Source organism: Nyctibius grandis, chromosome Z, assembly GCF_013368605.1.
Source record: "Nyctibius grandis isolate bNycGra1 chromosome Z, bNycGra1.pri, whole genome shotgun sequence".
Taxonomy (NCBI): domain Eukaryota; kingdom Metazoa; phylum Chordata; class Aves; order Nyctibiiformes; family Nyctibiidae; genus Nyctibius; species Nyctibius grandis.
The window spans coordinates 67,951,727-67,964,108 of record NC_090695.1 but is presented as its reverse complement, the minus strand read 5'-3'; the positions used below and the strand labels follow the sequence as shown (position 1 = coordinate 67,964,108).

General features: G+C 45.7%; 1 protein-coding gene across 2 annotated transcripts; it reads right to left on the bottom strand.

Moving 5' to 3' along the window:
- Positions 1–144: 144 nt before the first annotated feature.
- On the bottom strand, positions 145–7,088 carry ZNF367 (zinc finger protein 367). Of its 2 annotated transcripts, XM_068423066.1 has the most exons (5): positions 6,650–7,088; positions 5,927–6,077; positions 4,055–4,174; positions 3,511–3,649; positions 145–2,909 (listed from the first exon to the last, which is right to left on the bottom strand). In XM_068423066.1, the coding sequence occupies exons 1-5, from the start codon at positions 6,995–6,997 to the stop codon at positions 2,669–2,671; spliced, it is 999 nt and encodes a 332-aa protein (XP_068279167.1). In that variant the 5' UTR covers positions 6,998–7,088; the 3' UTR covers positions 145–2,668. The 2 variants fall into 2 exon arrangements, with proteins under 2 accessions (XP_068279167.1, XP_068279168.1); XM_068423067.1 differs by lacking the exon at positions 4,055–4,174.
- Positions 7,089–12,382: the final 5,294 nt, after the last annotated feature.

Sequence of the window (12,382 nt, the reverse complement as noted above, 5' to 3'; positions counted from 1 at the left end):
AGGCGGGGAAAAGAAACACTTTCGTGCTCTGCTGCACGTCAGGCTGATGGGATTACAGAAACAAGGAGGAACCCAAGTATGGAACAAACGCCAAACAGCACACACCAGACTCGAAAATTAAACCAAGTTTTTATTCAAAGCGTCTATTAAAATGACAGCACATCCCCTCTTCTCCTGTTCAATCATGCCAACCTACAACTTAATTTTACAAAGCATTGAACGCTTTACGATTTCTTGTATGTAACCACTTCTTAATAAAACAAAAAGCAGTCTTCCACACCTCAATTTTTTTTTTTACTTGATATTAAACCCAAAAGTTGTCATGACACAAAACTGGTTCAGCTGTCTGAATTTTGTCTACAGCCAAGTATAATTCAGTGTACTTATCATACTTTAAGAAATATTCTGCAAGTTGCCTGAAGCATTACAGCTGACTGGGGGGAGGGAAAAAAAAAAATCAGTCCTAATGAAGTAATCTGCAACTGGCTGCTAATTACAGCATTGTGCCCTATGAAATACTACTTGGGAGGAATTCTGAGCTATAACTCAGAAGTACAACAGATTTACACTCAGGGCTCATTTTGGGATCAGACTATTTGCATGCAGCCAACTGAACAATCAAAAGCATGTAACTGACTTGAGAAACTCCAAACCTACACATGCCAATGACAAGTTTCACACAGGCTAAGAAGCCTAGAACAAGTACAATGTTTCATATTTTTAAGCCTAAAAGACTTAAAACAAATGAGCCTGATGTCAGCTAAATTTAGTAGCTGAAAGCACAAGTTAAACCGTATCACTGGTGCAAAATTATTTACATTCAATGAAAGAGACTTTTAATTATTCAATTACTCTTTAGTTAAGTGCATCAATACATTATTTAAACAAACTGGGTTAATGAGATTTTCAACCACAACAGGTTATCAATTATCAGAGAACATAATCCAACAGTTGCAGTTTCTGGTGGAAAATCACACTACTTTTCTGAAACAGCTGTAGACATCTGGTCAGTCTATATCAAGTGATTGACAAAAACGATTTCTTCCTCTTTTTTAAATGAGAGGGAAAGTGGGTTCCCTTCTCAGATGAATTTCCTGACCTTCAACAAGAGGAAGGAGTTAAAGCAAGCAGATCAGTAAATATGAATTAATATCCCCTAAAGCAGTAGCTTAATGAAAAAAAACACGATTTCTACCTCTTGTTTAAGCGAGAGGGAAAGTGGCTTCCCTTCTCATCTGAATTTCCTGACCTTCAACAAGAAGGAGTTAAAGCAAGCAGGTCAGTAAATATGAATTATTAATATCCCCTCAAGCAGTAGCTTAACAAAAAAAAAAAAAAAAAAAAAAATCACACAACAAAAAGTCCAATCTGAAAACAAAGTTTCATTAGCATATTAGGAATCTCTGGTTGCCTTCAAAGCAAAATATGGAAAAAGATCACCATGAGACAATGCTATTTGAAAGTATACAACATTCAGGAAGTGACAAGATATCCTGCTAAACATTTTATATCAGCATCTGAGTACTAGGCAGCATTCCGTAACTTCATTTATTTGGGAAATACATGAAATCACACTGTTAACACACTTGTAACTATCTTTGGAAGCCTATTTTCTAGTTGTATAGTGAATACTTTTCTGCGGTATTTAATTGATAGCTGTCCTACAGTTAGTGAACACAAAATTGGCATGTTATCCTGAAGTAAAGCAATAAGGTGGCTTTATGCACAGAAAGTACGGAGGCTTCTATTTGCTAATAATCATATAAAAGCAATACTTTAAAACTTAGTGTTTGCTAATAGGAGATCTAGAATAGTTTACTACAAATCCATACCACCCTGTAAATACCCCCTTTATTAACAAAATCAAGTGCCAAATCACTACAGGGTTCAAAAATATCTGAAAAAAATATTACCAATTGTTTACCTTTGTCTAGACTTTGCAAGACTAATCATTTTCAGATAAACCCAACAATGTGCAAAAGTTCCTAACATCACGTTAGAAATAACAAGTGCTACCAAGAGATTCTGCTAAAATCAAATCAGAAAACGTAAAAGAGCAAAGTCAAGCGTCATACCTTGAGCAGTCACAGTGAAGATCCTGAACGATCTTAAGTTTCCTGCACGAAGCGGTTTCTTCCCCCCCAGCAAGGTGAGATAATTAAGCTTTGCCTTCTGCTTCAGTGATACTAGGTAAAGATACAGTTACCTTAGAAAAACACGGTTTCATTGCTGCTTAACAGTATCTTCAGAGCTACCACTTAATATAAATTTGCTTAAATAGTCAGATAAATACTTTTCTTTTTGCCAGCCTTCTCTGGCCACGTGTACCATTCTGCTAATCACACTTTGTTCAGAAAGTGCTTCCTGTGAAAACTGCTTCAAATAAATGAGTTAACCTTGCAAAATCTAGCTCCCCACAACACATAAATTTGTCAACCCTGCATTATGCAGTCCTATATTTACAAAATACTTAGAAACTTTACATCTGTCTTTTTCCTTACAAAAAGTGCAATTCTCTTACCCCATGTTATGAGGCAACAACATTCTTCATAAATTCTACAGAATAGCAGCCTATGATAAGCAAATAAGGTGCTTAGCTTATGCCCAGGATCTAACTTGTTAAGTACCACCAAGAAGTACATTTTCTAAAGGCAGACTCTGATCCTATCTACTGTCGCATCGGTGCCACAGCTAGGTTTGCGAGCTCAATGAGAGCCAGCGCGCCATGCATGCGTTCACGCTGTTCCTGGAGGCGGCGGCGGCGAGCAGCTGAGTGAGCACTGTTTTTCTCTTCATCCTCCTCTTCATCAGACTGAAGATACTCCATTGGGTCCTGCTGCTCCTGATCGGTCTTCTGGATTGTTTTAGTTTTCAAAGCAGGAGCACGCTGCTCTCTAGTCTCCCAGTACCTACAAAAATCAAATGTGGGGAATGCTTTTAAAAAGTAATAAACTGACTCGCACACCAACAATTCAAAGCTGGCAAAAACTTCCCAAGTACTTTCTTGCATCCAACTAAGCACTGCATTTGGCTTTATATTTCAGCCCTTATATGATAGTATTCAAGCTGTCAGAAACCTCCTTTATTCAGTATCGTAAGTGTAAAGTGCCCAAGTGAACACCTGCAACAGATTTCTCCTCCACATGGTGTTACTAGCAGGTGTTTCTCAGTAGGCATACACAATTGTTCCCTCTCATACAGATGCAAATTCAGCAAGACTGTAGCACCAGCTAACAAGGTAGCAGGTGTTGATCAAGCAAAGAGAAGCATTTAACTGGGGGCTGGGGGGGAACACAAAAAAAAAAAAAAAAAAAAAAAAAAGAAGTCTCATGAGAAGTTTTGTCCTGACCAGGAGTTTGTACTTCTTTAAGTAAGGGCAAGGCCGGGCTGATTTGTACTGGAGGAACATCTGGTTTTGCTTTGTTGGGGCTTTTTTCCCCCCTGGGAATAAAATGCTTTCTCAGACCACCCTGATAAGTATTTAGAGAAAGACACCATGAGGGAACTTACTTTGCTAGCCACTCAGCCACAGCCTTATTGTCAGCCGTCTGCTTCTTACTCAGCCTGTCTGTGAGCTCTTCCCTCTTCAGTCGGGCATATGGATGTTTGGGGCAATGACGGTTTGCATGCGTGAATCTGCTTAAACAGCCTTAAAAAACACAAAGGGACAATGAAGATTACGGAAAACAACCAACGAGTAAGCGTCACATCTGTGGGATGAAGATGCTGCTGAATCCAACCTTCCTCACTCATAAAACCCTAGCTTTGGTTGAAAACAGCAAGGTCTAGTTGCAAGGTTCGTAACATGCCCCATCATTTTATACATTAGTACCAACTGACAGAATTACTGCTAACTTACATACTAACATATGCAACCCTTAGATAAGTATTCGCATGATTATGCAGATTCTGCATGGCTCCTCCTTTCCCTAGAAGCTCCTCCAAAATTAAAATCTGAAGCTTTTATGGATCTTTGCCATGTGAACATGCATACATTTCCAGTACTAGACTGACCCTAGTTCTGAAAACTGCAAATTGTTCTCTGATGGCTCACCATTCTCTGAACAGACGAAAGGTTTCTCCCCTGTGTGGAGACGCTGGTGAGTTTTGAGCTGCCCACTCTGAACAAAGGCTTTCCCGCAATCTGGGTAGTCACACAAATAAGGCCTTTCACCTTAAAAATAACAACAGAACAGATTTATGAATCTGAATATAAAAGAACTATAGTATCCAGTGGTCATCCCTGGCTTGAGACATACACAGGCAAGCTCTCCTTTTACCCACTCAGATGATTGCACCTACTTAAAAAAACCCCTGGTGTACCAAATTGCAGAGATCCACTTTTACCCCAAACAGATCTTTATTTTGAAGTACATGTTCAATGTGACTGGGTAATACGATTATTTTCAGAGGGAAAAAAAAACATCAAAATTATATCTTTTCTTGTCATATTTTCTGATGTAAGCCTCTTGCACAGCACTACATAAGCTTTGTCCCATGAAACTATGCATCTACAGAGCAAGAAATACATGAAGTGAAATGAGTAAATGGACAAGTAATATAATTCAAGTTGTAACCAGACAAATTTTATCCTTAACATAGCCTGAACTAGGGTAAAATAACTGAGGTCAACAGTATAGTAACATACAAAGTTGTATAAATATCTCATTAGGGAGGACTATTTGAGAAAAGTTGTAATGGATAAATGCAGGTCGCAAGAGAAACCTATTCCAGACTTAAGCTAAGAAAGTTTTCTTAGGCCGGTCATCAAGGAAGACTTCCCCATGCACACTGCAATGAGAAGAACAGAGATAGCAGATGTCTCCTCCCTCAACAGGAGCTTACTGCATGCAACTATGCAAAGGCATGCCACCACTCCTCAGGAACGATGACGAAACAAGGATGATGCTGACTTACTAAGTCAGAGGAACAACAACGAGGGTAAGCTCTGCTCAGTTAAGTAGTTCATACAAGTTCAACAACTAAATATAACCAAGTGAAATAAAAGCATCTTTTGACTGAAGAACACAAGGAAACTGTTGTTTAATATTAGCATCTAGATTAGTCGTAGCGACTTAAGTCAGAAAAAGAGACCATGGGAGTCGAGGTTTTTCTGGGGTTTTGTCTGGTTGGTTTGGGCGTTTGGGGGGGGAGCATTGGTGGTTGTGTCCATACTGCGAGCTACATTAGTTCACACTTTATTGCAAATACAGAGTCCTGTTGGAACATGAAGGAAAAAAAAAAGGTATTTGCTTGATGTAAAAAAACAGCATCTCCTGTTCAGTTCAAGCTCAGCTGGGTATTGAGTGAGCTGATCCCACATTTTGACATAACTGCGAGTTGCCTTCTATATACAGTTCAGTAAATTAGAGTGACCACCTCTGCTCCAGAACACGAATTCTAGGAGAGATAACTAGATAGACATTTTAAGTATTTGAAGTCTTTTTCTCAGCATTGAAGCTACACTTCTAGGGTGTTACACTGCCCAAGTTCCAGCCACTTTTTAAGGCATTGTCTCCTCTTATAGCTGAACTTCAATTGTTGTGTGAAAAACACACCAGCAAGAAGGGAACATCACAGAGAAGAGGCAGTCAGAATAAAAAGGGCTAGCACGTACAGAGCACCAAGCTCAAGAAAAGTTCTCCCTCTTACAAAGCCTGTGACAGCAGCCGGTAAAATATTTATGCAATTTGCCTATACTAATATAGCCCAAATTGCTGCTACACTTTCCCATGACAAACACAGTTACAAAGGCTTTGATTGCACTAACAAGCGTTGGAAGAAATACTTAATTTAACAGTTGGAATAAAATACTAACAGGTTGAGTTTGTTGTTTTTTTCCGTATTTGTTTGTGTTTTTTTTAATTCCTTCCCCGCTGCTTCCTAAGCCGCTCACACCAGCTATTCCTCCCTTCCCTTTACTCACCGGTATGAGTTCGTTTGTGGGCCTGCAGCGATTTCTCTCGCGGAAAGACCCTGTTGCAGATATTGCAACGTATCCTGCTGGAAGAGTGCTCTCCTTCATTGATCAGGTCGCGGACGGTGTCAGCTCTCGGCCGGCCGCGCCTTATCCCATCCTGCATTGAAGTAATCACGGAACTGAGATCCCCACGTTCCCACCTCCGCGCTTTATCTAAACCCCGCAGCTTTCCCTGAGGGGGCTTAAGTGACGGCTGCGACCGAGGGCCGGCGCCGGGACGGCGTGAGCCATTCAGGCGTTCACCGAACCGGGCGTGCCGAGCCGCTGCTTCGCTCCCTCTGACCGGCCAGGCTGCGGCCGGCAGGTGCGGGTGGGGAAACCTCAGGCTCTAACGTGCGCTCCGCGAAATGGGGAGGAACTGGCAAAATACAAGACAACTTTTTTTTTTTTTTAAACTTTAAAGGGAGAGAGGGAAGGAGGGAGAGAGGAGGGGCAGGAGCCCCGCCGGCGCCGCGCCGCTCCCCCTAGCTGGCGGCTGCCGCCTCTCCCCCCGCGCCCTCCCCCGCCCGGCACCTGGGCGCGCGCGCCGCTGCCGGAAGTGACTTCACTTTAAATCTCCGGGCGGAGGCGAGGGAGGGGCGCGCGGCGCGGAGTCACCCTTTAACAGCTCCGCCGCCCTCCCGCACGCTTGCCCTACTGCAGCGCCACCCGCCCCGGCCCCGCACTCACCTTCAGGTGTCGGTGCCTGCCGCCGCTGCTGCTCGGGCTCCTTGCTTCCTCCTCGTCCCCAGCGGGGGTTCTGCCCGTTCCCCCGCGGGGCGGCGGGAGGCCCGAGGGCGCGGCGGTGCCGCCGGGGCTGAGGGTCACGTTGTGGGCGTTCTCGCCCCAGCGCCAGGGGTAGACCATGAAGTCGCTGAAGCCGGGGCTAGTGGGGACGGGCGGGGCGGGCGCCGGATCTTCGCCACCCCCCCTCAAGGAGGGTTTGAGCGGGGTGGTTTTGATAACTGAAACCAGGACGCGCTTCGGGGAGTCCTGGCAAAAAATCACTGGGGGGCCCGACGGCAACCGCTCCGCCATCACCGATCCCTCGCGGGCGCTGGCGCGGGAAGGGGAGCGAGGGAGCGGGCGCGCTCCGCGGCGGCTCAGCCCCGCTGTCCGAGCCCGCGTCCCGGGATGGGGGCGGGGGGGTGTAGAGCGGCACGGAGGTCCCGCGGCCGCCGCCACCTGTCGCCGCCCGGGCCCGCCTCAGCCGCTCATCGCCGGAGACGGCGGCTGCCGGCGGGGTCTCGGTGCCTCCCCCCCTCCGCGGCCACCCCCAAGGGGATCCGCAAAGTCAGCGGCGGCCCCCGGCCATAGCAACGGCCGGGGTGAAGCAACCGCAGCCTCCCCGAACCTTTCCGAAGCGGCGCCGGCCCCGCTGGCAGCCCCGATCCCGGCGATGCCTGAGGAGAAGCCGCTGCCGCCGCGACCCCTCCGGACCCACAGCCCAGGCCGAGCCCCAGCTTTTCCCGCGTTACATTTCGCGCCTGGGCGTAACCAATCGTCAACCCGGCGCTAGCGTCACGGAGCGGCGGTTCCCGCCGACCAACCACGAGGCGGGGAAGCCAGCGGCCACGCCCCCGGAGGCGGGGTCCGAGAGGGACGCGGCTTCGCTTCTGCCGCCCTATTGGACAGGCGCCCGGCTCACCGGCGGAATTCGAAACTGAGTGGGCTCGCGGGCCGCTGGGGCCGCCCCGCCCCGCCGCGGCTCCCTGCCTCGGAGGAGACGCTGATTGGCCCGCCGCAGCGGGGGGGGCGGGACTGGCGCGCCCGGGCAGGCTTGGCGCGCGCTGGCTGTGGGCGGGCTGCCTGGGCCAATCGCCGCGGCAGCACAGGGGACTTGGCGCGCCCGGCTCGCGGCGCGTCGTGTGCGCGGTTTAAAGGGGCCGCCCCGCGGGACAGCGCTGCCCGCCACGGCGGTGGGGCGCCCCCTGACGCGGGGCCCGCCGGCGGCGGCTTCGCTTGCCTGCGGCGGGGAACGCACTTCCCCAACCGTGGTTCTGCCCTCAGCGACGGGCAGAGCTGGGAGCGCACTTGGCGGCAGCGAGGGGCTCCCCGTGACGTGCTGCCGCCGTCACCGCGGCACTCGTAAGGCGGGAGGACGCGGGTGGAGCCGGCGGCGCGGCCGTTATGGCGGTTGCGCCGGCGGGGGCGCGCGGAGAGACGCCCCTTCCAGCAGCGCCCCCTCGCGGTGGCCAGCGGCGCGGTGCCGGGGCTGTGCCCCACCCCCGGCAGGGCTCCGCAGCCGGCAGCCCGGCCTGGCGGGGCCCCTGCGGCTCGCGGGGCTGTCCTGGCGGGCTGTCCGGCCCCGCCGCCCGGCCGGCATCGCGTAAGAAGCGGATAGGAGATGTGCCGGGTGGCTGCGGGGGCTGCCCCGGGCCGCTGCCGCCGCCTTACCGTGTCCCACGGGCCGCGAGTCGGGAGTTTCACGAGATTTTTTAGGCACGTGGTATTAAAAGTTTGTGCAGGTTAGAAAGTTTGGTATATTACAGTTTGAGGGGTGGGTCGTACCCTTCCCCCCGCCCCCCAATCTAGTATAGCTGTTCAGGTATTTATACTGTGATTACTTAAACGGTGCCTTAAAATCTAGATTTCCAGCCTACATCCTTTGAAACGGAGACCCGGTCTGGTTCTGCAGCCCACGAGCACAGAGAAGCCATGAAGCTGTAAAAACGGTGAAGGCTTTTTCCCCTGTTCTGCTTTGTTCACTGCAGTTTGTACGCTGCAGACTGCTGCCTTGTAGGAGCGTTAGCAACCACCACTGCTGACGGGAACAGGAAAGTGCAGGGGAGAGCAAATTTGCAGTGTATGACTACTAACTCACCCTGCTCTGGATAATGGGAAACTCCTATCAGTTGTTCCAATGTAGAGACTGTAGTACTGGACTGCAGTATTAAGTATCCATCCAGAGACAGGCAGCCCTTTCATTATGAATTACAGTTCAGTTTGTCACAACTATCCTTTTAAACTAACTAAAAAAAAAACTAATTTTTGCTCAGGTAAATTCTTGTTCATAGTAATGACACTCCAGCTTCTCAAACTCGGTGCTACATGTTGAAGTCCTACCACCACTATGCCAGGTCAGGCCATGCTTACCAGGCCAGAAAGAAAACACTACAGTCTGTGACTTTTGTTTCCAAAATGAGCAAACAGGTTTCCACATTGCTTAGATCTCACCCACTTAAAAACCTTCAGCCCTCAAATACCCCGGGGAAGAAAGCTCCAGTAAGAGAACAATGTCGTAGAGGCGAGGAAATACAGAAAGATATGTTAAAATCTATTTGGCAAAAAAATTACTCATATTAAAACAATTGCATCCCAAAACCAAACTGTGAATAGCCTTCATAACTTTCCAAAACTACACGGCTGATGCTTCAAGTAGTACATGTAGCTGCTGAGGAACTCCAGTGACCAATGGAATTAATGTTATGATTTGGTACATAAAATTGTAGACACTGTGAATTGTGCAATGCCTTGCGAGTAACTGACTATCTGCATACTTACCCTGTATCACCTCAGTGTACACATTAAATTTTGTAATGACATTCAAGGACCTGACAGCAGGTTAACTTCTTTGCATGCATCTTGTAAATTTTTCTAATGCCAAATAACAGATCTTTGTTAATAGAGGCACCACAAGAGAAGGAAGAGGTAAGCTGATGCCACTTCTGATATTTTAGCTGCTCTGAACAATAGTGTTTCATGCAGTAATAACAATGACCAAAAAGAAAGAAGTGACCTCTCTGTCCTGATGCTGCTGCTGGAAGAGGAAATGCACACAGAATGCACGTGGCCTAAAAGGCTTAAAACACACGGCTTTTCAGTACACAGAGTCATGTGTATTAAGCTAATAGTTCATGTAATGTTATGTAAAAACAGTTTTAAGTAATCATCTGAGCCATAGTATCTTAACAATATTAAATATGTTTGCTCTTCATAGTATTTTATGCTATGCTACTAGCTCAATATATAAAAGCATTAATATTTTAGTGTTAGCATAGAAACAAGAAAAAGTTCTCTCTGAGAAGCAAAGGATCAAGACAGACATTATGCAACCTACAATCAGATCAAATCCTACTTATTGTTACAACAAAGCATACCTTTTGTTACACACAACATAATATATAAATAGTGAAATGATAGGGAGCACAAATTCAGCAGAAAACCAGGAAAAAGTACCTGTGTTCTGTCCGGCCAGTTAAGACTCAAGAAGGACATCACAATTCAGGAGCTTGAGGATAATGAACTCTTCCAGAAACAAAAAGTAGAAGAACTAACTCTCTGAAGTGGGTAAATGCTATATTTCTCAAACTGAAACAGAACACAAATACATGATAAACGAAGAGAAAAGAAAGTACTGTTGTCTCTCTGAAGCACGCTTCAACCATTTCTAGTGAGATTCCAAAGTTCAAACCAGAAAACTTTGAGACAGTGAAGGCCTTTAGGTAGACAGTAGCAAATACTTAACCACACTGCAAGTAACTTTATTATATGTTGTAATATGGATTTATATAATAACTTAGCAATAGTCATAATATCTTTATCTATATTATTACATTTTCCAAGTTTTGTTTTATATCAAATCAATATATCAAGACAATAAACTTGCTCATGTTAATAGCTCACTTGAGGCGAGCTACTGAATGTTCCAGAGGGAAGGAAACAGAATGAGGTAAGCATGCCCATAACAAAGATAAATTATCATGTCTTCCTGTGAAGGTGATGGAAGAATAGTAGTCACCATAAGCAGGTCCATCTTCGGTGGCATAGCTCTTCAATGTTCATCTTAAAACTTCATGTAGTCAATTGAATTCAGTAGAATTACACTGCTGGAAAACATACGTCACGGCTAGATCCACCATGTGACACAGTGTTACCCTCTCTACCTGTTTGGGTGCCCTGCCCCCTGAGTGGGACCTTGAACCCTGTGGTGGGTTTGGGATTATTCTACTCCAGGTAGGGGAGATTTAGGCACTAGAGGATGAGATTCATGTCTGAGGATGAGAGAGTGGCTGTAGGAAAGGTCAAGGACAGTATGCCCCTTGCTGGTGATTAAAGCTTACCCGTAAAGGTCAGAGGAACACCAGCCTCCATTCACAATTCTCTGTCTCCTGTAATTAGACACCTTTGCCCTTTAAAAACCAATGAAGCAAGGGGTCTTTTGGTAAAGATGCCATATTCCATATCTATACCTGCTTGGGAAGCTTGTGTAGGGCTGCTGTTCTGCGCGTGTGAAAAATCCACTTGTGGAGAGAACCTGGATGGAGGAGCACCTTTGGCAGGCAGCCGTCATCTGGACTGAAAGATGAGTAATCTGGTGTCAGGTTAGGCACCCATGCTCAGCACTGCAAACGTCAGATTCAGGCTTTGCATGCAAACACGTAATCATACCGAATCCATCACTGTTACTTAGTCAGTGTAAAAATCTAGGCCGAATGTTTGGTTTCATGTCAACTGTAAAAGTCAGGTTTTCTTTGTCCATCTCGTTGTTTGTGTAAGTATGTAACTTGGCAATCATGCACTGACTGCACATAGTGAAAAGCTGCAAATGAAGAGATTACAGATTAATCTGCCATGCAAGACTTTTAATCAGTTTGGGGTTTGAAATCTATATTACAGAAATTTTGTTTTGATTGATAACTCAGAGCATCAGAAAACTAAGAACTTTTTGTAAAGGTTTACATTCATTTCAGAAAACAGAATTATACAGACAAAGACAAGATATAACTAGTGCTATTTTTGCCTATGACTGAAATCTCTCCAAGAAGTTACACCTTTTTTTTGTCTCTTTTGAAACTTCAGGAAAACAAAGCCAGATTCCACAAAACACCAAATATCTAATCTTACTGAATAATTCTGAATTCCTCGTATTCATCCCTTTCCAAAGATATTATGACCTTCAAAATGCCTCTTAAAGATGCAAGCGCCTTGTCTTTACAGTCAATAATGACACCTTTTTGTCTGCTGTCTTCAATATACAGCATAACTTCAGGAGGCTTTGATTCGAGCTTGAGAATGTTTTAAATAAAAATCCTGTTTCAAAAATTTCTAGAAAGCTTTCTGGAGACAGTGTTTGTTGAGGAAATCTGGTGTGGATGCTTCGATTGATACCAAAAGGCTCCACAAAGGCCTGCAAAAGATTTGGTGGTTTTATTGTTGACGTGTTGTGGTAACGTGGTGGTGGTAATGTGTTTCTCCAGACTACAACAGGACAAAGTAGCTTTCCAGTTCCTTCTTTTCACTGGAAATACATGTAGTTTCATCTTTCTACAAAATAAAGCAACTATTCAGTGGTAGGCACAGTTGATCTAAACATTTCTTGTACAGTATTTTATTACTGTATCATGTTCATGGAAATATCTTCAGGAATTTTTATTTTGTTGTTAATTATGGCCAGCTATTTTTTACAATTTAAGAACTGTG

Bases quoted from the DNA above. Each gene is read 5' to 3' on its own strand.
- ZNF367 (XM_068423066.1), bottom strand. From the start codon at position 6,997: ATGGCGGAGCGGTTGCCGTCGGGCCCCCCAGTGATTTTTTGCCAGGAC. The intron at 6,078-6,649 runs GTGAGTGCGGGG...ACTTCAATGCAG, and splicing joins GCAGGCACCGACACCTGAAG to GATGGGATAAGGCGCGGCCG. The intron at 2,910-3,510 runs GTAAGTTCCCTC...TGATTTTTGTAG, and splicing joins GTGGCTGAGTGGCTAGCAAA to GTACTGGGAGACTAGAGAGC.